Genomic DNA, 22,778 nt, shown 5'->3' with positions numbered 1-22,778 from the left:
CAATCCTTCCCTGGTGGCTACATTCACACCACCCGGGGGCTGCAGCGCGGGGCGGCTCAGCGACGGGGGACTCTCCTGATCCGGCGCATCCTCAGTAATCGCGGAGAGCGCCTGACTAACGGGGGCAACGAGCACGTGACCTTGCGAGCGTGGCGCTCCGCAGGAACGGCCGCTGCTCTCGCGCTCGCTCACCTCAACGGCTCGCCTTCGCACCCCGCGCCTCTCGCGCAGCTGCCGTGGCGAAGGGGAGCTGCGACGAACGCCGCTCGGCCGGACGCCTTGGCGCTGCCGACACAGGGGCCCTCCACAGCGCGGAGGGGTCCCTGCCCCTCTGTAACGCGGCCGGCGGCCGCTCTTTGCTTACCTCGCGTGAGAGCCGAAGCGCGACGCGAGCAGCGGCGAAGGCGGCGGCGGCCCCAACGCGGCCTCCGCCATGTGCTGCGTGTTGCCCAGCCCGGGCAGCTCGATAACGCTGCGCGTCTCCTTTGTGGAGCTCCACCCTGAGGCACCCCTGGTGAGGCTGTGGGGGCTGCCCGGGGAGCGGAGGGAGGAATACTTGCGGTTGGTGGAGGAAATCCAGGCCGAGGCCGGGCCCCGCCTGGCGAGCGCCCCCGGCGGAGGCCGAGAGGGTGGCGACGGAGACGCGCTGGCGCTGGGGGACCTGTGCCTGGTGGAGCTGGGCGGGCGGTGGCACCGCTGCCGCGTGGTGAGCCGCCAGCGGGGGCCGGGCCAAGACTACCGCGTCTTCTTGCTCGACGAGGGCCGCACGGTGAGCGCTGGCGCCTACTACCTGGCGCGCGGGCCCGGCGAGCTCTTCCACCTGCCTTCCGAAGTGCTGGGTTGCATCCTTGCCGACTTGGTGCCGCCCGGGAGGATCGGGGCGACCTTGAATGCCGCCGCCGGAGGGTCAAAGGGCTTTGCCCCGCTGGGATCCGGGATGCTGAGCTTTAGCTGGACGGCTGCTGCCGTGGAGTTCTTGGGCTACCTGCATGGCAAGGAGGTGTCCGGCCTCGTCCGAGAGGTGTTGATCCCGCAGTGCCTCATAGTGCTGGAGCTGCCATGGCTACTGGCACAGATGCACCATCTGGGACTTGCCAGCCAAATCTCCCCCAGTGCCTTCTGCACCTTGCTCAACAGCTCCCTTGGAGGTACTGGTGTTCCTTCTCTCTTGCCAGAGCCATCTTTTTCTCCACCCCAGACACCCATTCTCGCATCTGCTGCTCAGTCGCAGCAGGATCATGCCCCTTTGGATTACTTTTATCCCCAGCTGGAATTGAATGTGACTGAGCCTGTGTTAGTGACTCAGATCTCTAATCCCTATAGAGTATATTGTCAGCTGCACAGCCTTTCCAAAGAGATCCAGATACTGTCTGATGCCATGTACCAAGCTTTTGAAGCATCCAAAGGAAGAGACTTACAGGAATCTTTGCCCACCCCAGGTTCCCCCTGTGCAGCCCGGGGCATAGATGGATGCTGGTATCGAGCTCTGCTACTAGAGATATACCCTGGGGGTGGTCCAGAGGATCAGCCAGGGGCAGTGGCCCAGGTGATCTGCGTGGATTATGGCAGAAAAGAATTTGTGACAAAGAGAAACCTGCGGCATTTGCCAGCTGAGTGTTTTCGCATGCCAGTAGTAACCTACCCTTGTTCATTGCACGGTATTACAGATGGAGGGTGTGGCTGGGCCCGTTCACAAATCAGTCAGCTTAAAACATTGCTGTTGGGCAAGGTGATGCAAGCCCGCATTGAAGCTTATTGTCCCTTCGAGCATCTCTATTATGTGACCCTCTATGGGGAAGAGGGTTTCAACCTTAACTGCCTCTATGGGGTGCAGGAACATTGCCTGGCCCAGAGTCTCCTGCACAGCAGTCAAGAGTATACCTCTGACATGATGACTGAACTAGAGAGCATAGGTACTCCAGCCAAGAAGGAGCCTGGCTGTCTCTTGGGAGCATTGTCCACACTTACTGCCACCCCACTTCCTGTTGTGCGTCTGAAGGCAGGTGAATGCCACAGTGCTCAAGTGTCCTTTCTGCAAGACCCTACAGAATTCTGGGTGTACCTTCAGGAGCATCGCCAGCCCCTCTGTCACCTGAAGCGGAACTTAAGTGACTTCTACTCTCAGAGTAAGAAACTGGAGGGTATTCTTCTTGAACCCAAGCCAGGATCCCTGTGTTGTGTCATGTTGAAGGAGAACTCTTATCACCGTGGCCTTGTCACCAAAGTGCAGGGAGAAGGCATTGAAGTATATCTGGTAGACAGGGGAAACACTGAAATAGTTGACTTGTATAAAGTGAAGGAGCTGCTTCTCCAATTCAGAGAACTTCCTGCTGTAGCACTCAGGTGTGCATTGGCTAATCCTTTCCTGAATCAGTCATGGAGTCCAGATGCTGTAGATTATTTCAGGAAAGGTGTGCTAAATAAGGAACTGATGATGAAGGTCCTAGGCATGCAAGGGGATATTTACATAGTAGAACTTTTTGATCATTCCCTGGTAGGAGAAAAAAACATAGGCAAAATCATGTCCCAGGGAAAATATTCTGAGTATCAGGAGGATGAAGTACTGGAGACCTTCCAGAAAATGACAGATGAGCCATTGAGGAAGGGTCCTGAAGGAGAGGGCGTGGGGCAAAAGCTTGTGAGTATAACATCAACAAAAGAGGAAGCGGACCCCCCACAAAAACATGACTGTTCAGCTTCTAAGGAAGCTTTGACAGTCCAACACCAGTCTAGTGACGGCTCTTGCTATTTGCCATCCAAAGCAGTTGCAAAAGAGGAGTCTAGCACTATCCCAAACTCTTTATCCTGTATTATGCAAAACTACTCTGAAATAAAGCCAGGATTTTCTTGTGAAGGGCAGCTGGAAGTTGGAAGTACAGTAGATGTGGTAGTATCCTATACAGAAAATCCTAGTCTCTTCTGGTGTCAGTTAGCTAAAAGCTCCCAAGATCTGAAGGTACTTATGGCTAAAATTCAAGATTACTGTATTCATTCAGCACAGCCCCATGACTGGCCAAATCCTGTATGTCTGGCTAAGTTTTCAGAGGATGATAAATGGTACAGAGCTCTTATCATTAGTAAGGTGCATTCTACAGAAGAAGTTGAAGTTGCTTATGTTGACTATGGAAATAAAGAATGTGTTTCATTAAAGAATGTCCGTGCAACTAAGGCCGAGTTCTTGCAGTTGAAAGCCCAAGCTTTCAGATGTAGTCTTTACAATTTAATTCAGCCAAAGGGTCAGAATCCTTTTGTTTGGGATGAAAAAGCCACTGAAGTTTTTCATGAATTTGTGGATTCAGCAAGCAAATTGGAACTAAAATGTACCATATTTGCTTTAGCTGCATTAAATAATGCAGATCTCCTTAATATTGTGGACTTAATTACACCTTTTGAAAGTGTTTGCCATTATTTAACAAGAAAGGGTCTAGCCAGACTTGTACAGCCACAGAAGCCCCTGATACCATCTGTTCATCTTCTCTCATACTATTATTCAACACATGACATCAAAATAGGAAGTGAAGAGGTGGTTTATGTTACACATGTTAATGATCCCTGTGTCTTTTATTGTCAACTTGCTAGACGTGCAGATGTTCTTGGACAGTTAACTAGTAACATTGGTAAGCTCAGCAAAATATGGCACAGTTTGCAAACATCTCAGGTCCCTGGAAATTTGTATCTTGCAAAGTATACTGATGGCTGCTGGTACAGGGCAATCGTGACTTCAGCAAAAGCTACCAAAGAAGTTTTCTTTGTGGATTTTGGGAATACACAGTTGTTAAAGAATGAAGACCTGATTGTAGTACCAAATGATGCTTATGAGTTATTGCTTTTGCCAATGCAAGCCATAAAATGCTCTCTTTCTGATGTTGCTGATGTACCAAAAGATGCTGCTGTGTGGTTTGAAAAAGCAGTACTAAGTAAGCCCTTAAAGGCTTTGATTGTAGCAAAAGAACCTGATGGAAAACTGATCGTTGAACTATATGATGGTAAAATGCAGATCAATGCAAAATTGAAAAAGGCTTTAGGTTTGCAGTGCAGCAGAGGAGTGGCAGAAAATGAAGCTTTGTTTTCTAGAGACGCAAACACTGAAAAAAGGTTACCTTTGGCGGGCATTGTCAAACCTTTTCCTGAGAGCAAGAGGTGGTGCACTGAAAATCTGGAAATATTGGGCTGTAGCAAGCACAGTGCTGTGTTTAGAGAAGCAAAACAATTGCAGCAGAAAACAAAAAGAGAGATGGCAAGAAAGTTTCCAGGGACAGTGGAAAGGTTTAACAGAAGTGATTCTGAGGAAGGTAAGAAGGGCAGGGACTGTGCACCCCTTCTAAAGAGAGAGAAGATGGCGGATAAAAAAACCAGAAATCTAACTGAAACTAATAGATGCTCTTCACTTAAAAATATATATGATCTTCCTCAAAAAACAATAAACCCTGGTCTTAAAACTTTGGTGTATGTTTCTCATATAAATAATCCTTTTGATTTTTATGTTCAGCTAGTAGAAGATGAACCTCTGCTTGACAGTATTTCAGAAAAACTAAACAATTCTAAAACAGTTGAGAGCCTAAATGGGCAGCAGCTTCATACAGGAGACCTAATGTGTGCAACTTTTTCAGAAGATGGTTTATGGTATCGAGCTGTAGTCATCAAAGAGCCCTCTGGTGACTTGGTGAGTGTGCAGTATATTGATTATGGCAATACTGCAGTAGTTAGCATCTGCAAAACGCGCAGACTTCTTGAAGACTGTCCATCATTCCCAGTGATGTGCATTCGTTGTACGCTGGGTGGAGTTATAACTGCAGAGCTTCCAGAATGGACACAGGAAGCAGTGCTCTATTTCTCCCAAAGGACAAGTGAGATTCAGATGAACAGCGAATTTGTGAAGAAAATTGAAGACAAATGGGAAATTCTCCTCTGTGACGAAAATGGTAATGTAACAGTGGATTTGGCTAAAAGTTACCCTGTACACAAAAAATATCTCTTGGTGGAGACAACTGACAAAAAAGATAGCAAGGCTGACCTGATAAACCTGTGTGAAGCTGTTCTCTCTAATGAGTATAGCAACCCTTCAAGTATTCCAGTTACCAAATCATTTCTCTGGAAGATACCTAAGGTAGGTCAAACTGTGAAAACCTTTTCAGTCATTGCGAAGAGCCCAGGATATTTTTGGTGTCAGTTTGCTGAAACAGATGATACTGGTTTAATTGAAAGAAAGCTTCAAGAAGCTGGAGAGCTTCCAGGAGTCAGCGTGGATGATATTACAAGTGGGTATTGTTGTTTAGCAAAGAATAATGAAGATGACACATTTTACCGGGCAGTTGTTAGCAATGTAGAGGGGAACACTTTGACAGTGATTCATATTGATTATGGAACTGAGGCACTTATCAGTACAGAGATGATCAGGCAAATTTCAGATGAGCTATTATCAATACCACCTCAAGCATTTCTGTGTTGTCTGTTTGGCTTTAATTCTGCAGAAAGTTCATGGACTGAAGGAATAAATAAGATTTTCTGTGATATGGCAGCTGATTCTCCATTAGACATTACAATCATGGACAAACAAAACAATGGTCCTTCAGAAATTCCCTTATTTGGTGTTAAACTGGAATATCAGAAGATAAGTATCAATGAGGAAATGAACCCCTTTTGGAAACATAATGCTGAAGGCAGTGGTTCCACTTTGGCAAATATTCACATCCCTGAAGGACAGAACAAAAATGCAGAGGAAGAAAGTTCAAAGGCTGTGTTGTTTGAAACTGAAGCATCTGCTTGTTCACTCATGCCTCCCAAAGATACTGGTGCTTCAGAAGATTTATTATGTTGTTCTACAGAATTACAACCAATAGGTAAGTGCTTAGTTGATGAAAGGAGCAGAATTTCATTGGAAACAATTTCTCTAACTTCACCCATAAACCAAACCAGGCATCATCAAACCACCCTTGAAGCACTTGATATAGGGGACCAACAAATTATATTTAAAACATTTAATAATGAAATAGACCATTATATATCTCAAAAAGAAAGTGATATACCAAATTCTATAGATGCGTCTGAAAAGCAGGTTCCTGTTGCTAGTGAAACTGAGGTGTTAAAACGAGATCATTTTGAAACTCAGGAAGAGACTGAAGGCCAAGCAGAAATGTTAGCACCAGATTCACCTGCAGTACAGTTACCTTTGGATGACTCAGAGGGCTTGTCAGATTTGGTGCCCTTTGAGGTGCCTCCTGCATCAGATTATACCAAGCAGCTGCTGGTGGAACTGGAGATGTTAAGAACACATTCACTTGAAGAAATGTTGGAACTGGAGATAACTGAAGTGAACCCTTCCTTGTGTGATGAACCGAGAGAGAGATCAGAATTGGATTTGAGTGACGTACCACATGTGAAAGGGGAGTTAGAACAGAGCCCTTCACTAACAAATGCAAGTGATTGTTTGCTGCTGGAACTGGTAACACCCAAAAGGCATCCTTTGGAGGCTGGTGAAACGATGGAGGATATGTTACTGTTGGAACTGCATACTGTATCCCCTTCTGCAGATAATGAAATCCAATCATCATTTTCAGAAACTGAATTAAAACAAGACTTCTCTTGCAATGAAGGTGTTGTTGAAGTGTGTGAAACAGGACAAGATGGCAAAAAGACCAATTGTGTAGAATGGCAAACTCTGCTGGAGAAGAGTTGTGTAGAAACACAGAGGAGCCATGACATGTGTGAAAGATTTAAAGATGACAATTTTGTTAGAGAGGATTCTTTGAGAAGTATACTACTGGATGGAGAACAAGTCAAAATTTCAAGTCACAATATGGGTAAGACATTAATGCTTAACTTTCTGAGTGCAGGAGTTAACCTGTATGTGCATTACTCTGGCTGAAGATAATTACCTTCAGTTGACAAGTTTAGCTAAGCAAGATTACTGTTTAAGAAGTGGTTGTTGGGAGGAGGGATTGTGGACAAAGAAATGTGTGCAATGTTTATTTCTAGGGGAATTTGCATTTTTTCCTGCAATGGAGGAGGATATCCTTATATGGGTCGCTCCTCCCATTTGCTCCAATAGGCAGGCATATGCAAATTAACCAAATTGCCCTCTCACATGGGAAGGCAACCTAATTCCAGTTTCGTTTCCTGCCTCAGGTCCGAGCAGGTTGCTGGAGTAGCTCCTCTAGCACTCCAGCCCCTTATAGCTACGGTTTGCCTCACTTTTTTTTTTCTTATTTCTTCCTCTGTGTCCTTCTTTACCTTCTCCCTTAGTTTCCAAATCAAAAACTTCTCCCCTCTTTTAAGAGTTAGGAGCTTTTATAATTACAGTTGTGACCAGGCCTGCGCCTGCAATACCGGATTTCACCTTGGAGATAGAGGGGCCTGGAATTCCAGGGGACTCTTTTCTGGAACCTCAAGAAAGGGCCACGGGGGCTCCAGGAGCAAGTCTGTCCACCTGGATAAGACACCTCCCAGCACCATCCAGCTACAGGCTGAAGCAGGACCTGTCCTCCTCAGCGCAGGTGGGCCTAGTAGGAGCAAGGCAGGCCTGGCGCGGTATCATATCCTGACCCTACCCGGGGATTGGGAATGATCCAAGGAGTGCTCAGAACAGGTAAGTCTCCCAGCAAACTGCCTCCAGTTTGCCCCCACTGCCGATCATCAAGAGCCAAGCCCTTCACCTGAAGCTCTGCTGATGGATCCAGCAGATGGTTGCAAGGGAGGGAGTCCACCAGGCTATCCACTGTAGCAACTCAGCGCTTGGGATAAGTCCTCTGGCCTTCCCTCAGCCAACTGGGTGCAAGCATTGGAGAGATACCAGGCTAGGGGAGGGAATCATTTCTCCTCCCTCTTCCCCCCAGTCAGGCATTGAGGGTGTCCCTCTGCTGGCACCCTGCTGCCATTTGCATTCCCATCTTTTTCAGTGCAGCTGCCATTGTGGGCAGACCTCATGGAATGATCAGGCTGATTCCCTCTCTCCACATGTCTCCAAGGCCAGCCTATTCTGCAAAGGGCAGCAACCACAAGCTCGCAGAATGTGGGGATCCTTCTTCACCATATGTCTTGCCTCCAGATCACTGGATTCAGAGGCAGCTATTTCTTCGTTCCTGTCTGAGGGAGATCAGGGACACCTTTTCAGCAGAGGAAGTACCTACTGAAAGCCCAGACTCGCAAAGGCCCTGTCAGACTGAGGATTCCCTAGTCTTATTAAATAATGCTGCTAATACTGTGTACTAGGACTGGTCTGAAGGCCCATGATGCAGGCAGCTTGTTGAAGCTAAGTTGGTCTTGGCCTGGATTGTGTTTGGATGGGAGACTACCTGGAACTATGTAACTGGACATGAATTCTGAGGGGGTGAGGACAGGAAAAGAAGCAGAATTCTGATCATCCGGGAGGGGTAGCAGATGTTTTTTCCTAACCACATCCCCCCCCCCCCGTTGTTCCCTTCCACAGCACCTTTATGGAATGATAAAGGCAAAATGGGTTAAACCAGGCTCATCCTGACCAAATAGCTCATTTACCAAAAAAAAAAAGTTCTGTAACTTGCCAAAAAAGGGTGATGAACAAATGACAGGTGCCCTGGTGGATGCCCCTGCACCTGCCCCACTTTTTGGTGCAGTATATTCTAAGAATGAGGACAATACCCTCAAGAACCCAGAGGACTGAAAGGGGGAACTGGGCCTCCGTAAGGCTTGTGAGGCTGCCCGGAGGGCTTCATTCACAGAACTGGTTGCGGCTAGGTCCTCCTATCCCTACGTGAAGGACATTCTAAAAGATTTTATAGGGAAAAATATCAAGCTCCACCAGGGAGTTTATACACTGGTGAAGTCAGTAGCCTTCATGGCGAATGACAGTTTGGATGCTGTCCAATTCACTACCAGAGCCCCAAGCAGCAGCCATGTCAGTCAGACACCAAATATGGCTTAAAAATTGGAATATTTCTGTGTGTTCAAATTCAATTTGATCTTGGGTCCCCTTGGGGGCAATAAGCTGTTGGAGGACTCTTTGAAGAAGTCCTTGTAGAAACAAAAGGCAAAAAAGAAGCCATGCCCTCTACCTCTGAGAAAGAGGAGTGTAAGCCCTCTTGGGGGGATGTCTTCTTATAGGAATAAAAGATCCTGGGACAGCAGAGGGTCCAGGTCCACCTGGGGCAGATGGGGATCCATACCCAGGCACCAGCAGAGGTTTTGACACCCCCCCCACCAGTACTGCCCTTAATGGGCAGCAGAGATGGCAATAAGCATAACTATTCAGCTCCCCCAGTGGGAGGGAGTTTCCAGACTCTTTATCATCAGTGGAAAATCTCCAGCTCAGGTTAAAGTGTGCTATCCACAATCAAGGAGGGCCATATATATTTGATTTTCTTCAGCTTCTTCACAACTTTTTCATCTCCTTCCCAAGGTCCAGGAAATTGGAAAAGAACCACTTAGTCCTGCAGGCCATATCTCATCTCATCAGTGTCAGAGGGATCAAGCCAGTGCCATCATTGGAAGGATTGAAAGGCTGCTACTCAATATTTTTCATTGTCCTCCCAAAAGATCAGGGACTGGAGGATAATATTGACCTGAAATGGGTGGATTAAAAAAAAATCCAGAATGCTTTGGATGGAGACACTTCTACCATTCTTGAATCTCTCCAGACAGGAGATCTTCTGTCATCTCGGGATCTCACAGAAGCATACTTGCATGTCGTGATTCACCCGGCTCACAGACAATATTGTGGTTTACCTATCAGAGAAATATTATCAATGCAGAGCTCTCTCATTCATTCTCTCCTCTGCCCCCAGGGTAGAATTGGTAGTACCCCTGAGAAGGCAGCGATTTCACCCCTATCCTCACCTCAACAGCATTCTTGTCAAGTCTCTCTCACTCCAACAGGAAATTCTGGATGTCCACAGGATGTTAGCATGCCTTCAGTCACATGTTTTCCTGGTGAATGTCAGAAAAAGACAGTTTTGCTCTTCTAGGGAACTGCAGCACCTCAAGATGGTATTGAATACTCAATTAGGTATAGTTCTTCCTTCTGCTGGAGAGATCAGAACAGCTCCAGGCCAGAGTAAGACTGATCCTTCAGAATCCCATCCCAGACCTGATGGCCCTAGCACAATTGCAGGGGTTGTGATCGCTACCATAGATGTGTCCCATGGGCCAGAAAACACTCCAGGGCCCTTCAGTGGCTTATCCTTTTTTTCCAGAAGGATATAGCTGTCAGAGACACAAACCAAGCCAATTACCTCTGGAAGTCCTTGACTTGGTTGTTCTCCCCCTCAGTCCTTAGGGGGCAGTCCCTTAGAGAGAGCCCCGCAATCCAAATTAAAACAGATGCCAGCCTTCAGGGTTCGAGGTCCCACTGCAGATCCACTGTGGCCCAGTGCAGATGGAGCCCAGAGAAAGCATTGCACAGTATCAATCCATCTGGCTCTCCTTACCTTCAGCCACCTGATACAGCCCAAGGTGGTGCTTGTATGAACAGACAACATGATGGTCAGGCACATGTATGCCAGGGAGGGAGCAGGTTGTGCTCCCTCATGGCTGAGGCAGACTGCCTCCTGCAGTGGACAGAGTCAAACCTCATATCACTATCAGCCAAGTACCTTCAAGGGGATTTAAACTCCTTTGCAGACAGGCTGAGGTGACTGGAAGTCAACTAGACAAAATGGAGTCTCAACTCGGTCTTTCATGCCATAGTATATTGTAACTGGTGAGAATGGACACAGGTTGGCAGTCCGAGTCTGGGTTGTCGAAGAGCAGGCACAAGTGTCGGAGTTCCATGGCCATAACCATGGTGTAGCCTGTGTGGCATTTTCTCCCAGTATGAAGTACCTTGTGTCGGTGGGGTATCCTTATGACATGGTTGTTAATATATGGGACTGGAAGGTAAGAAACTGCACTGCAGGTTCCATAGGCAAATAACTACTGCCACATTTGAGGGCAGGAGTGTTGTCTGGAACGTGTCTTGCTGGGAGGAGATGTGCAAGGACCTGAAAAGTACAAACTCTTCAATGGGAGATCCCAAATACGAAGCACAGGATGACTTGCACATTTATGCTATTCCAAGGGGAGAAGATTGATATAAGACACTTTTATGGGTTCTGTTCAAGGTTACTCATGCCCTTTGTACACTTAAAAATATATATTTTGTAAAATTAGGGACCATCTTCTCCCCTGTGTCCCAGTCCGCCACTTGAGGTCCTCTGAGGGCTGTTTGCTGAGGCTGCCTTATGTGAGATTGGTAGCCACACACAAGAGGACCTTTTCCTTTGCCACCCCTCAGTTGTGGAATGACCTGCCAGTTGAAATGTGCCTGCTGACGTCATTGAAGGTTTTTAAGCGGGCATTAAAGACTATTATTCCAGTGGGCCTTCCCTTTTTAGAACTCTTGTTCCTTTTGCTGACTTTTGTACTGTTTTTAAGCTGTGTTGTTTTATTTTGGGATGTTTTAAAATTTGTTTTTAGTTCAAAGTTGTTTGCTGATTTTATATACCGTCCGTATGCTTTTATGTAAATGGTTTTTAAACTTTGTATATTGTATTTTAATGTTTTAATTTTCATAAACTGCTTTATGGAAATTTAATTTTCATAAAGCATTTCAGCTATGGGGAGGTATAGAAATGTAATAAATAATAATAATAATAGTTCAATATTTCAGTACACTAGTCGTGGACTTGTTCACATCCCCCATGGACCACAAAGGACAAACAAAGTCCTTTCCAGGTATGTAGCAGAGGATGTGAAAGGCATAGATGCCATGTCTGGTGCTTGGCCTATGGGCATCCTGTATACTTTTTAGTCCATCCTCCATGGTAACTCAACCCTTGTGCAGAATCCAGCTGGAGCACATGCTGTGTGATACTGGTAGCACTAAACTGGTTGAGAAGGACCTGGTACTTGGACCTTTTGCAGCTGTTGGTAGCACGGGCTGCTACCAACAGCTCCAGGCCTTCTCTGTCAAAGTTAAATAAATAAAAATAAAATAAATCCATCCTGACTCCAGATGGTTTACAACTCTACGCTTGGCTTGTGAAAGGTTAGTACTAGAATGTACCGTTACAATACAAAAGACAAGATAGTATTTTCCTGTTTTCCCATAGAGAATCCACAAACATGATATTGAGATCTTGTACAGAGCTTTTTGCAGGTGGTGGAGGATCCAGTTAAGGCTGGCCATGATGTTTCTACAAAACAGGTTGGATCAGGGGCTCAGCCCAAAGATCATAGAATAGTAGGGTTGGAAGGGGACTATAAGACCATCGACCCCTAATCTCAAGAGGTGGTTCATGGCATTGTCTTCTGTGTTACCTGAGTCTTCCCATAGATTCCTGGCAGTTCACCCCCATGTAAAATGTTTTCTAAGGGGCGTTTCCTTACTAAAGCCACCACTTATCCACAGGTACCCTACTTGAGATCTGCATGAAGTTCTCAAAGCTCTTACCAAGCCCCATTTCTAGCCTCTATGAAGGGTCTCGCTGACCTTTTCTGGACGGTTCTTTTCTCTTGTAGCCATCACATCAGCCTGCCAGGTATTGAATAGAAAGGAATTATGCTTTTTCCAACAGAACACAGTCATACTTCACTTGGATCTGACTTTCATTCCAAATAATAATAATAAAATAACTCCATCTTCCAAGGGCAGAGGAGCTCATTCTGCCATCCTTTTGTCCTAGGCTGAGTCAGCTCCTAGAAAGAGAATGGCACGTGTTGGACGAAAAACGTGCAGTTAAGATCTATCTTAAAAGGACTACAAACTTTCATGTCTTTGACTCCGTTTCATTTCAGCCTTCCACCATGGGCAAGAAGGTCTCCAAGTCAATGTGGGCACGGTGGATTAAGGCCTGCATTTTCCTCTGTGTTGCACTTCCGGTTCTGCTTGGCCTGGGGGGATCTCCGCTCACTTTGTCCAGAGCGCAGCCACCTCTACTGCCTTTGGGACCAGTGCCCCCCTCATTGACATGGCAACTTGGGCTTCCGTGTCTTCCTTTGTGAGATGTTACAAGTCAAACATCCTCTCTTCGGCCAAGGCATCTTTCGGCTAGAGGGTGCTTCAGCAGATGGTTGAAGTTTAATTAACAGAGTTAGCAGCGACTTATCCACCCAGTTTGGGGCACTGCTATTAGACATCCCATATAAGGATATCCTCCTCCACTTCAGGAAAAAGGAACGTTGGTACTTACCGTGATACGTTGATTTTCTGCAGTGGAAGGAGGATATCCTGCCCACCCAGCAGTAATCTGTCGCTGCTGGGAGGTTTCTTCAATTAGACTTCCTTCTGATGGTATTGTTCAGTGTTTTTACTAATAAATGTACTGGTAATTTGATGAGGCTGAGACATCTTCTGGACTGGAAATAGGTTGCTCTCCCATGTGAGAGGCAATTCAGTTAATTTGCATATTCCTATCAGAGCAAGTGGGAGGAGCAACCTTTATAAGGATATCCTCCATGCACTGCAGAAAATGAGCGTATCATGGTAAGTACCAACATTCCTTTTTCCATTTTAGGATATATAATATATATAACAGTTAAATGTATTTTTGAATATATATTTTTCTTGCAAAATATGGTCAAATTGCTATCCTGTGCTAGCTTCTTGTATACTGACAAACATTCTTACTAAAAATTCTGGCTTTCTTGGATCCACTTGCTGGCATGTCCCTGGCCACAAGGTGTGCTGTCTATTTCCGGAGAACTGGTGTTCCTAACTGCCAAGCTTCCAAAATTCAGTCTCACAAGACTAGTGGCTTACTCTTTTTTCTCATCTGCTGGTGGGACTTAACTAAAGTTGTTGGATATATTGTGTGTTGGGACTCTTCCTTCCTTATTGTAGGCAGAAAGACTGTCAGCAACTTTTTCTTTACAACAGAAGTGGGGAATCTGTGGCCCTTCAGAGGTCACATCAACATCAACTAACATCAACTCCAGTTAGCGTAGACAGTGATTAGGGAGGATGGGAGTTGTACTCCAACATTTGTAGGGCTACAGGGTTCCTCACCCTGCTTCGTGAGGGGCCATGGGATTGCTCTCTAAGCTGGACAAAAATGCTCCTTGCCACAGCTGCCGCCTAAGCATCCAGTAGCAAGGCTGAGTCAAGGAGCTCACGTTTGCAATTTGGGGGGGCCCATGGATGCATTGGGAATTTTGAATGTATGTTGTGGCCATCATCATAGAAAGGCTCCTGGGTGGGTAGCATGCCAACTTGACTGCTGTGGTGGACATGACCAGTCACAAAATATCCATTTCACAAAGGCATACCAGTGAGGCTGAAGGACGAGCAACTTCCTCAAGGACCTCATTACAAGGCAGATGCCAGGTCTGAGCCCAGAACATAAAACTATTCATTCTGCAATTGAACACTCATTTCTCAGAAAGGAAACTCTCTCTCTGCCAGCCAACTCCTCCTGCCCTCTTTCCCAAGACATGCATACGGCACCCTAGAGGGAGGGAAAACACTCTTCAGATTATCATGTTTGGTATATTAAATGTAAAAGGATAGTTTAGTGTTTGTGCCCACCGGTACCATGATGTGGACTCTAGCCATATATTAGTTCAGTATATTCATTTACCAGTCTGCTTAGGCCGGGAGAAAAACCTTAAAATCTGGTAATACTGATTGGGGATTGCCAGTTTGGACTGCAGTTGCTAACCGAGTTGCCTCAACTGGCTTGTACCTTGCAGTGTCAGAATCATTAAAAATAATGTTACCTATTTTTTGCAGATAAAAAAGAAAGCATCTGCAACTTAATGGGATTTGATATTGGTTCCAAGTGCATGGTGTGGTCAGGTGTTCAGTGGTACAAGGCTCAGATTTTAGGTGTATCTGCTGAAGGCACAAAGGTAGGTTTAGATGGGTTTGCAACTTATTGCTTGATCTTCATGTTAATTTAATGGTACTTGTACAATATATGAGAGACACTAGTTGCTCTACGTAAGTTATTATGTCTGTAAACATGTTGTTTTTGCATAAAGGTCTTGAATCTTTCAAGTGGAAATGAAGAGGTAGTCAACCCTACAGATGTTTGGAATGGGATTCCTGAACTGGATTCAAATCTAACTGAGGTACAGCAACATTCTAAAATATTAGAAGTGTGTCCCTTCCCTGACTGCCCTTCCCTGCATGTATCCCTTTAAAATGGATAGAAAGCATTATTAAGACTCTTGTGTAGTGTAAGCTGGTAGTCTTTAAAATGCAAGAAGACATAGTTTACTACCACAGAAACAACAAAATTCATTGCTGCTACTCTAGAATTTATCCTTTACTCAAATTGTTAAGCATTTAAAAGAATATACGTTTGGGATGAAGACTTAACATGGCTTCTGCAATGGAACTGGAATTACATTGCAGTATATAGGAATTATTTCTCAGTACCTCTGTCATGATTTGGGAAATCTGTTTGTGTTGTAACATATTGGCAGCAGCTTAGGTGGTGTGTAAAAATAAAACAATTGTGAATCCAAATAGGATTGTAGGTTCTGACTAGTTACTTTCAATAAAGTGGGTTTGAAGCAAGATTAGCATAGGGAACTGAGAGCCAAACCAGACATTACTTCAGTGGCATGATTAGCAGCCATGTCTTGGTTTAAAAAAAATTAAATTCCCAGCACTGGGGGCTGACTTCCATGAGAACTGCAGCAGTGAGAGGTTGAACCCTTTCCTCCCCAGCTGCAATTCTGATGAAATCCCACCCCACCCAATGCTCCAGTTAGTTTAAGAGAAAGAGTTCTCAATGGCGCTAGGCAGAGCTTTTTTCTCCTAAGCATAATTGCAACACTGAGGGAATTCTGTCAGAATCACAGCTGTGGAGGAAACTCCCAATGAAGTCCTTGTGCTACAGTCCAAATGAAAATCAGGGTCCCTTTCACACCTGGTATTTAATTTTTAAACAAACCTTAGACATGGTTGCTAATCACAACATTATAATAACATATGGCAGGGGTCCCCAATGTGGCGCACATGAATGCCAGCACACCCTTGAGGACCTCCAATGGGGCCTGCAAACCTCTCCATGCTCTGCCCCCTTCAAAATAAAAACCTTGAGAAACATTAGGTTGCCAGATTCTCCTTCCTGTTCCTAAACCTGCTACTGGTCAGCTGTTTGACAGGTAGGAAGAGAAGGAAAGAGTTGCTTCCTGGCCTACACAAATTTCTTCTGCTCACACAGCCCTTTGCTTGGTTTCTCTCCACTCTAAGCCTCCCCCAAACCCCTTTACTATTTGTCCCCCATCCCTAGCCTTCTTTTTCTCCCTTCCTAGCTCCTAGCCTTGCTCTTTCTCTCCCAGTCATCCCTTGATCTGCGGTTTCTCCCCACTCCCCTCTGTAGCCTTGTTCTTTCTCGCCTCCTTACCTCACTATTTCTCTTCCTTCCCCACCCCTAGCATTCTTCTTTCCCTTCCCAGCCCCAAGTCTTGCTCTTTCCCTCTCATCCCTTTCTCTCACTCTTCCTCTCTTCTCTAGTCTCCATGGGAACTGGAGTGGCTGGGCCTGGATTTGAGATAGGGAAGACTTTTTCTTTCCTTTGTAGATCAGGGGCATTTTCCTCTTCAGGACTGAGGAAAGGTTGATGTGTGTGGATAGGATGAGCAGAGCAGTCCTCTGTAGGCCTACGCAGAAGTAAGTCCCACTGAGTCCCATGTAAGCATGCATAGGATTGCAACATTAGGGAGGGAGGGAGGGAGGGAGGGATAGATGAAGGCAGGTGTCCCTCAGCGTCACTAGTTTGCCTTCTGTAAAATGGGTATTTTGTTGTGCTTCTATGTGGATTTGCTTTACAGTTCAGACCCTTCTTCTTGCACTCAACTTCTTAGCTGAATTACTTGTCCTTTGATTAGCAAGGCCCCAACGACAGCCGTTATGTGACTAGCCACATCCTCTGTAGGAGCCACTTTGTGGTGGTGCCCATAGCAGTTTATCAAATTCCCAAATGAGAGCACAGATCCAAAAAGGTTGGGGACCCCTGATGTATGGTTTGGCTTACATTTGAAGTTAATGGAAAACATTTTTGTCTCTGGTTGTAATTTTCTACTAAGATAGTAAAATGATTGTTGTGTATGGATATGTTTTATAACATGTTTGCCCTTTTGTTTTCCTTTTATGACTTTTTTGTCCCTTTTTTTGTTTGCTATTGTTATATTTGAAAATTGTATAGATATATGCATATATCCTAACCGTCAGTTCGCTCTTGTAGCAGAAGTCTTGGCATGAAGAAGTATAAGATGAAAGGCACTCTGTATATATTGAACTCTAAATAAGTAATACATTTTAATATATACTTATCAGTACTGAATATACCATTAAGCAATCAACCTGAAATACACATCAAAATGTTTTTCTGTTGTGTAAGCTGTTTCTCTTGATAACTTCCTTTTTTCCCCTTAGACATTGAACAATAAAATGGATACACATTCTTTGGCAACAGATGATTTGGCAGTTGAAGGTAAGACTTCAAGTACTAAATCATATCTACGCTTTGAATAATCAAAGTTCAACAGGATACAGGAAGGTTATCCTGTTTTAGAGTTCATGAGGAAATGAAAAATAACTGCAATCATATATGAACAGGTTGTACAAGTTCTTATCTGCAAACAAATGATAGTGCCAGCCTCAGAAGGAGAGTGGTAAGTTCTAGCATTTGCTCCCCATGTTCATTCTGTAGCCAAGTCATGTCATTTCTCGAAAAATATAGCCCTTCTCTTTTCTTAGCAAAAGCTGTAGGCAAAAAACAACCAGGGCATAAACTAGACTACTGCAATCTTCTCTAGTCTTGCATTGCCTCATTTTGGAGCCCTCACATAGATCCAGCAGTGTGCTGTCAAGATCATTCACCACTTTAATTGCTTCTTAAAATCCCTACCCTGGCTTCGTGCCAGCTCCTGGATCCTGGTCTGTACATGCAAAGCCCTCTGTGTCTCCCCTCCTCCCCCATACCTTACCTTGCCACTCTTACATCCCAATATATTCCTGCCCATGATCTTTGCTCTGTCAGTTCCACCACCCTCATCAGAAGATCTGTTGCTCCTTCAAAAAATTCCATCCTTGCCACCCTGCATGCTTGGAACTCCATCCAAGCTTTCTAAACTTTTAGCTTTGCTGTTTTAAATTTGTATTTTAAACCCCTGCATTGCTGCTAGGTTTTATTGTGGTTGTATTGTTATATTGTGGTTTTAATGTTCTATATATTTTAAATTGTTTTATTGTGTGCTGTTTGGTTTTAATTTTTGTGAACCGCCCAGAGAGCTTCAGCTATTGGGCAGTATAGAAATGAAATAAATAAATAAAATAAAATAAATCCCAGAACACCTGCATGATGTCACCTTTCATCTTCCTTCAAATCCCTTCTCAAACCCCATCATTTCACTGATGTCTTTGTCATACCAGCCTAGTTTGGTTTGTTCTTTAAATTATTTATGGCATTTGTATACCACCTTTCTGAAACCAATCAAGGTAATTTACAAAAAAATCAAAAAAGAAAACAGTAATTAAATAAAAATATAGTAAAACGTTAAAAGCAACATGTTTTTAGTGTAGAATTGTATTGTTTTAACTGTTTTATTGTTGTACATCGCCCAGAGTGGCTGGGTGACCAGCCAGATGGGCAATTAATAAATTTAATAAATAAATGATAAATAAAAACCATAACAATCTAAATAACCAAAATTTTAAGATGTGTCTTGACCCTCTTCCCCTAACCAGAACAAGCCCAGGAACAGGACGCTATAGAACAAAACCCAGACTGTAAACAATACACATCTTCATGAATGGTGACTCTAGTCACAGCTTGAGAAACTGAGCATGACTAGGTCAATAATTTTAATAAGGAATGGCAGAAATAAAAAACACCCCACCACCACCACCACGGCTTCAAATTTTCCAGAAATTTTACATCTCTAATCTTTGAATATAAGAAATCATTTTGGGATAGTAAAGGCCAGATATGAATGCTGTGAAACATTTTATTCTTCCTTCTAAAAGAAAATATTTCATAATCCAAAATTGTTCCATTTTTCAGGGGGGAAACAAAGGTCTTTGGAAAAAAAATATTCCCAGGCCTTTACATCTCTAAAAATAGCTGCCTGAAACCCTCCTTGGTTTTGACAGTACTGGGCTAAATGGACCAATGGTCTAACTCTGCATAAGGCACCTGTGTTCCTATCATTCAGTGAGCAGTCTTGGACCGCTCTGGCTGCATGTGCCATAGAGATGAGGAGTGTCTTGTATTATATTGAACATTGGAGCCAGCAGAAGCATTGTGCTAGTTTCACATGCTGCAAACCACAGTGTGAAGTAAGAGGACTCTGAAAGGATTCATGTAGTGATTAGGTCATGGGCTATTGTCCCCAGGTGACTGACTGGATTTGTTGGAAGTGAGGTTAAGCAGCTTTCTTCAAATGGCAGATTTCAGGACACCAGTCAGCATAATTTTTTCTCCTATTTGTGACTTCCTTTTCTTTTTACAATAAAAAAGACTCGGTTCCCCTATTTGTGAATTGGACAGAGAATTCCCCTCCCCCCTCATAATGCTAGAACTCAGTTATCCAATGAAATTGATTGGCAGTAGATTCAGGACTGAGAAAAGAACATACCAGGAGGCTGCCTTACATGGACCTTTGGTTTGATCCACCAGGACCTTTGTCATGTTCTTATGAGAAACATGGCAGCCTCCCGTGGCATTCCTGTAGGGCAGGCCACCAAGTGCCAGTACTGGAGAGCAAGTTCTGCAAGCCCATTCCCTGCCCCTGAAATCATAGTAATATGCAGGGAATATATGTATATTTTGGCTTGGTTTATTAGCCAGACATTTATTGTTGTTGCCATTTACCCTGTCTTTGGGGCAAGAGGAGTGTTCCTCTATTTTTTGCTATCTATAACATGTTAAGACCCAGATTCCCTCAGGAGAAAGTGGTTGGGGACTGCATAGTAGTGGTGGGTGGGGTAAAGCTGAAAATAGCTGGCACACTTTTTCTCTCTTTCACACCCATTCATCCCTTTTCTCTCACTGCAGTCTTTCCTCTGCCTCCCTTTATCTGTCAGGTCCCTTGGTCCTCTCCCTTGGCAATCACACACTCCAGGGTACCAGGCTTCAGGCTCACTACTTTATTAGTTAATGACCAGGTTCTTTACAAATGCAAATCCTCAGAGACTCTCAGGCTACAAAGGAAAACAGCTACTCCACACAATTACGAATATCAATAGAGAAGCCAAGTGGGAATTAGATACGTTGCCAGCAGTTTGAAACAAGACCTTTCCGGCAAGAATAACTTAGTGGGGGATGCCTCTCCCTTACAGTTGTGCCCTCCTACGTAGGCTATCACGCATAGCCAACGGGGTGGAATGCCTGAGCTCCGCCTCTAACTTTTCCTGCTTTGCTCTAGCATCCTTCAAGTCACACCCCGCACTCTCCTCCTCCTCTGAGACCTGAGTTCTCATGGAGGAGGAAAGTGGGGGGCCTTCAGGTTGAGCCACCTGTGTGCTAAGGTCCTGAGAAGAATTCTTATCCATATCTGAGCTCACTAGGGTGGGAGCCTCTCCCCGTTCTGGCTGTTCCCATTCTGACTCTGAGCTGCTAACTGTCCACACACTCAGAATCATTCCTGACATCATTCTTTCACAACCAGTCACAAAGGCTGTCAGGGCAAGAACAGATTGATCTGTTTCTTTAGCGGCAGCTTTTGTGCTGGGTGGGAGAAAGAAGCTTTTACCAAGTTCTGCACTGCAAATGCTGACAGGGCAGGAAAAGAACGATCTGTTCCTCTGCTGGCAACTCACTTTACTTCCTTCTGGATGCTGAGAAGGAAACTTCCTTTTCTGTTTACAGCACAGAAATGTATGAACAGAACAATATGAATAGGGGAGTGTCTTTCAAATGCTCTTCTGGACCATTCTTGTGGCTCCTTGAAAGCTTACTGGGTTTCCTCAATGGTAAATAAGCTATGTGCATAGGCCTATAGATGTAATATATTTTATATCATCATAATCACTTCTTTGGTGCTGGAGTTTACTCAGACCATTTACTGTGTATCTTGGTCCTTTTAAAAATTAAATATTCTGGTAGTAGTAATATAATTAGTTAGATAATACAAGGCCTCGCTGCCATAGTCCATTTTATAATTTGAGAGAGGAACATATACTGAGTCAGAGCATCTAGCCCCATACTGTTGACATTGACTGGCAGTGGCTCTCCAGGGTTTCAGGAAGGAATTTTTCCAGCCCTACCTGGAAATGCTGGGGATTAAACTTGGAACCTTCTGAAGAGAGGAAAGTTTATTGGAAAGACCCTTGACATTACAGCTCTTGCTACTGGCACAAGTTCATTAATGTCACAGAGTGTAGAAATAAACTAGGATATGTTATGTTTTATTAGCTTTAATAATGTGTGTTTTAACAAATGTATGTACAAATATTTGTGGTTGTTTTCAATGTAACCTATTAACTCCCTTGTATCTCCAACAGCGGAAGAAGTGACTGGTGGTTTAGAAGACAATACTGGTCCGTATGTGTTGTGACAGCTGCACTGAAAGCACACCTGAGTGATGGAATCATCTTACACATAAGCTTTCTCCGATTTTGATGTTGATGGCAATAGTCCAAACCAGGAACAGCTTTCCACTTAGGGGTTCACTTAGGCATGTTATGCACATTCGCCCTAGTTTTGTAAAGTACTCCTTGGTAAGACTGCGATATGAAGTAGTGGACTTGCATTAGTGCATTGTTGTTTAAGCTTTGGAGTGAATTTGTGAAAGAAATATGCTTTCTTGCATATTTTCAATGCACTTCCATTAAAATAGCTTTAAAAATGCTATGGCTATTTGGAAGGCTTTGTGTTTTGTTACTTTTTTGTTAAATGTAAGAAGAATAAAGCTTGTGTTGTGGATAATATTAGTTCTTACTGTTTCATTTCCCTGCTTCATTGAAAGTTTGTGATCTCAGTAATGATAAATAAGCTACATACATGGTTGATCATACACAGAAGTGTGAAACTATTATAAAACTTTTAGTAGTACTCTTAATACTAAACATGTTTTTTATACAAAGGCAATTGTTTTGTCAATTTCATTAGGTAATGCCAAGTAAAAGGGACTTTCATGCTGCATGCACAGTTAATCCAGTCTTTTGCTTTTGCCTACACAGAGATTCCCCTTCATGGATCACTGCCTTGTTGTGGCGAAGGGGCTTGCGTAACTCAGTGAAGCCATAAGCTATGCCGTGCAGGGCCACCCAAGACGGACAGGTCATGGCAGAGAGTTCTGACAAAATGTGGTCCACTGGAGAAGGAAATGGCAACCCACACCAGTATTCTTGCCAAGAAAACCCCATGGAACATATCACAAGGCTAAAAGATATGACGCCGGAAGATGAGCCCCTCAGGTCGGAAGGTGTCCAATATACTACTGGGGAAGAGCAGAGGGTATTTCCAAGTAGCGCCAGAAAGAGTGAAGCGGCTGGGCCAAAGCCGAAAGGACACTCAGCTGTGGATGTGTCTGGTGGTGAAAAGAAAATCCGATGCTGTAAAGAACAATATTGTTTAGGAACCTGGAATGTAACATCAGTGAATCAAGGTAAGCTGGAGGTGGTCAAACATGAGATGGCAAGATTGAACATCGACATCTTGGGAATCAGTGAACTCAAATGGACAGGCATGGCCGAATTTAATTCAGGTGACCATCATATCTACTATTGTGGGCAAGAATCCCTTAGAAGAAATGGAGTAGCACTCATAGTCAACAAAAGGGTGGGAAAAGCAGTACTGGGATACAATCTTAAAAATGATAGAATGATCTCAGTACGAATCCAAGGCAAACCATTCAACATCACAGTAATT

At 44.3% G+C, this 22,778-nt stretch overlaps 1 protein-coding gene across 1 annotated transcript; it reads left to right on the top strand.

The window, feature by feature from the left end:
• Positions 1-216: 216 nt before the first annotated feature.
• TDRD6 (tudor domain containing 6) lies at positions 217-21,837 on the top strand. The gene is made up of 5 exons (XM_084821756.1): positions 217-6,800; positions 14,681-14,799; positions 14,932-15,021; positions 17,339-17,396; positions 21,410-21,837. The coding sequence occupies exons 1-5, from the start codon at positions 434-436 to the stop codon at positions 21,460-21,462; spliced, it is 6,687 nt and encodes a 2,228-aa protein (XP_084677882.1). The 5' UTR covers positions 217-433; the 3' UTR covers positions 21,463-21,837.
• The last annotated feature ends 941 nt before the right edge of the window (positions 21,838-22,778 follow it).

This window comes from Heloderma suspectum, chromosome 1 (assembly GCF_057233095.1).
Source record: "Heloderma suspectum isolate Gila_16-S chromosome 1, 16-S_ref, whole genome shotgun sequence".
Classification (NCBI taxonomy): domain Eukaryota; kingdom Metazoa; phylum Chordata; class Lepidosauria; order Squamata; family Helodermatidae; genus Heloderma; species Heloderma suspectum.
The sequence above is the reverse complement of the archived record's forward strand: the minus strand, read 5'-3'. Positions and strand labels throughout refer to the sequence as shown.

What these genes read in the sequence shown, in the direction of transcription:
- TDRD6 (XM_084821756.1), top strand. Translation starts at nt 434, where the DNA reads ATGTGCTGCGTGTTGCCCAGCCCGGGCAGCTCGATAACGCTGCGCGTC. An exon ending in TGGATTCAAATCTAACTGAG is followed by an intron (nt 15,022 to 17,338) that starts GTACAGCAACAT and finishes TTTTCCCCTTAG; the next exon opens with ACATTGAACAATAAAATGGA. An exon ending in AGATGATTTGGCAGTTGAAG is followed by an intron (nt 17,397 to 21,409) that starts GTAAGACTTCAA and finishes TATCTCCAACAG; the next exon opens with CGGAAGAAGTGACTGGTGGT.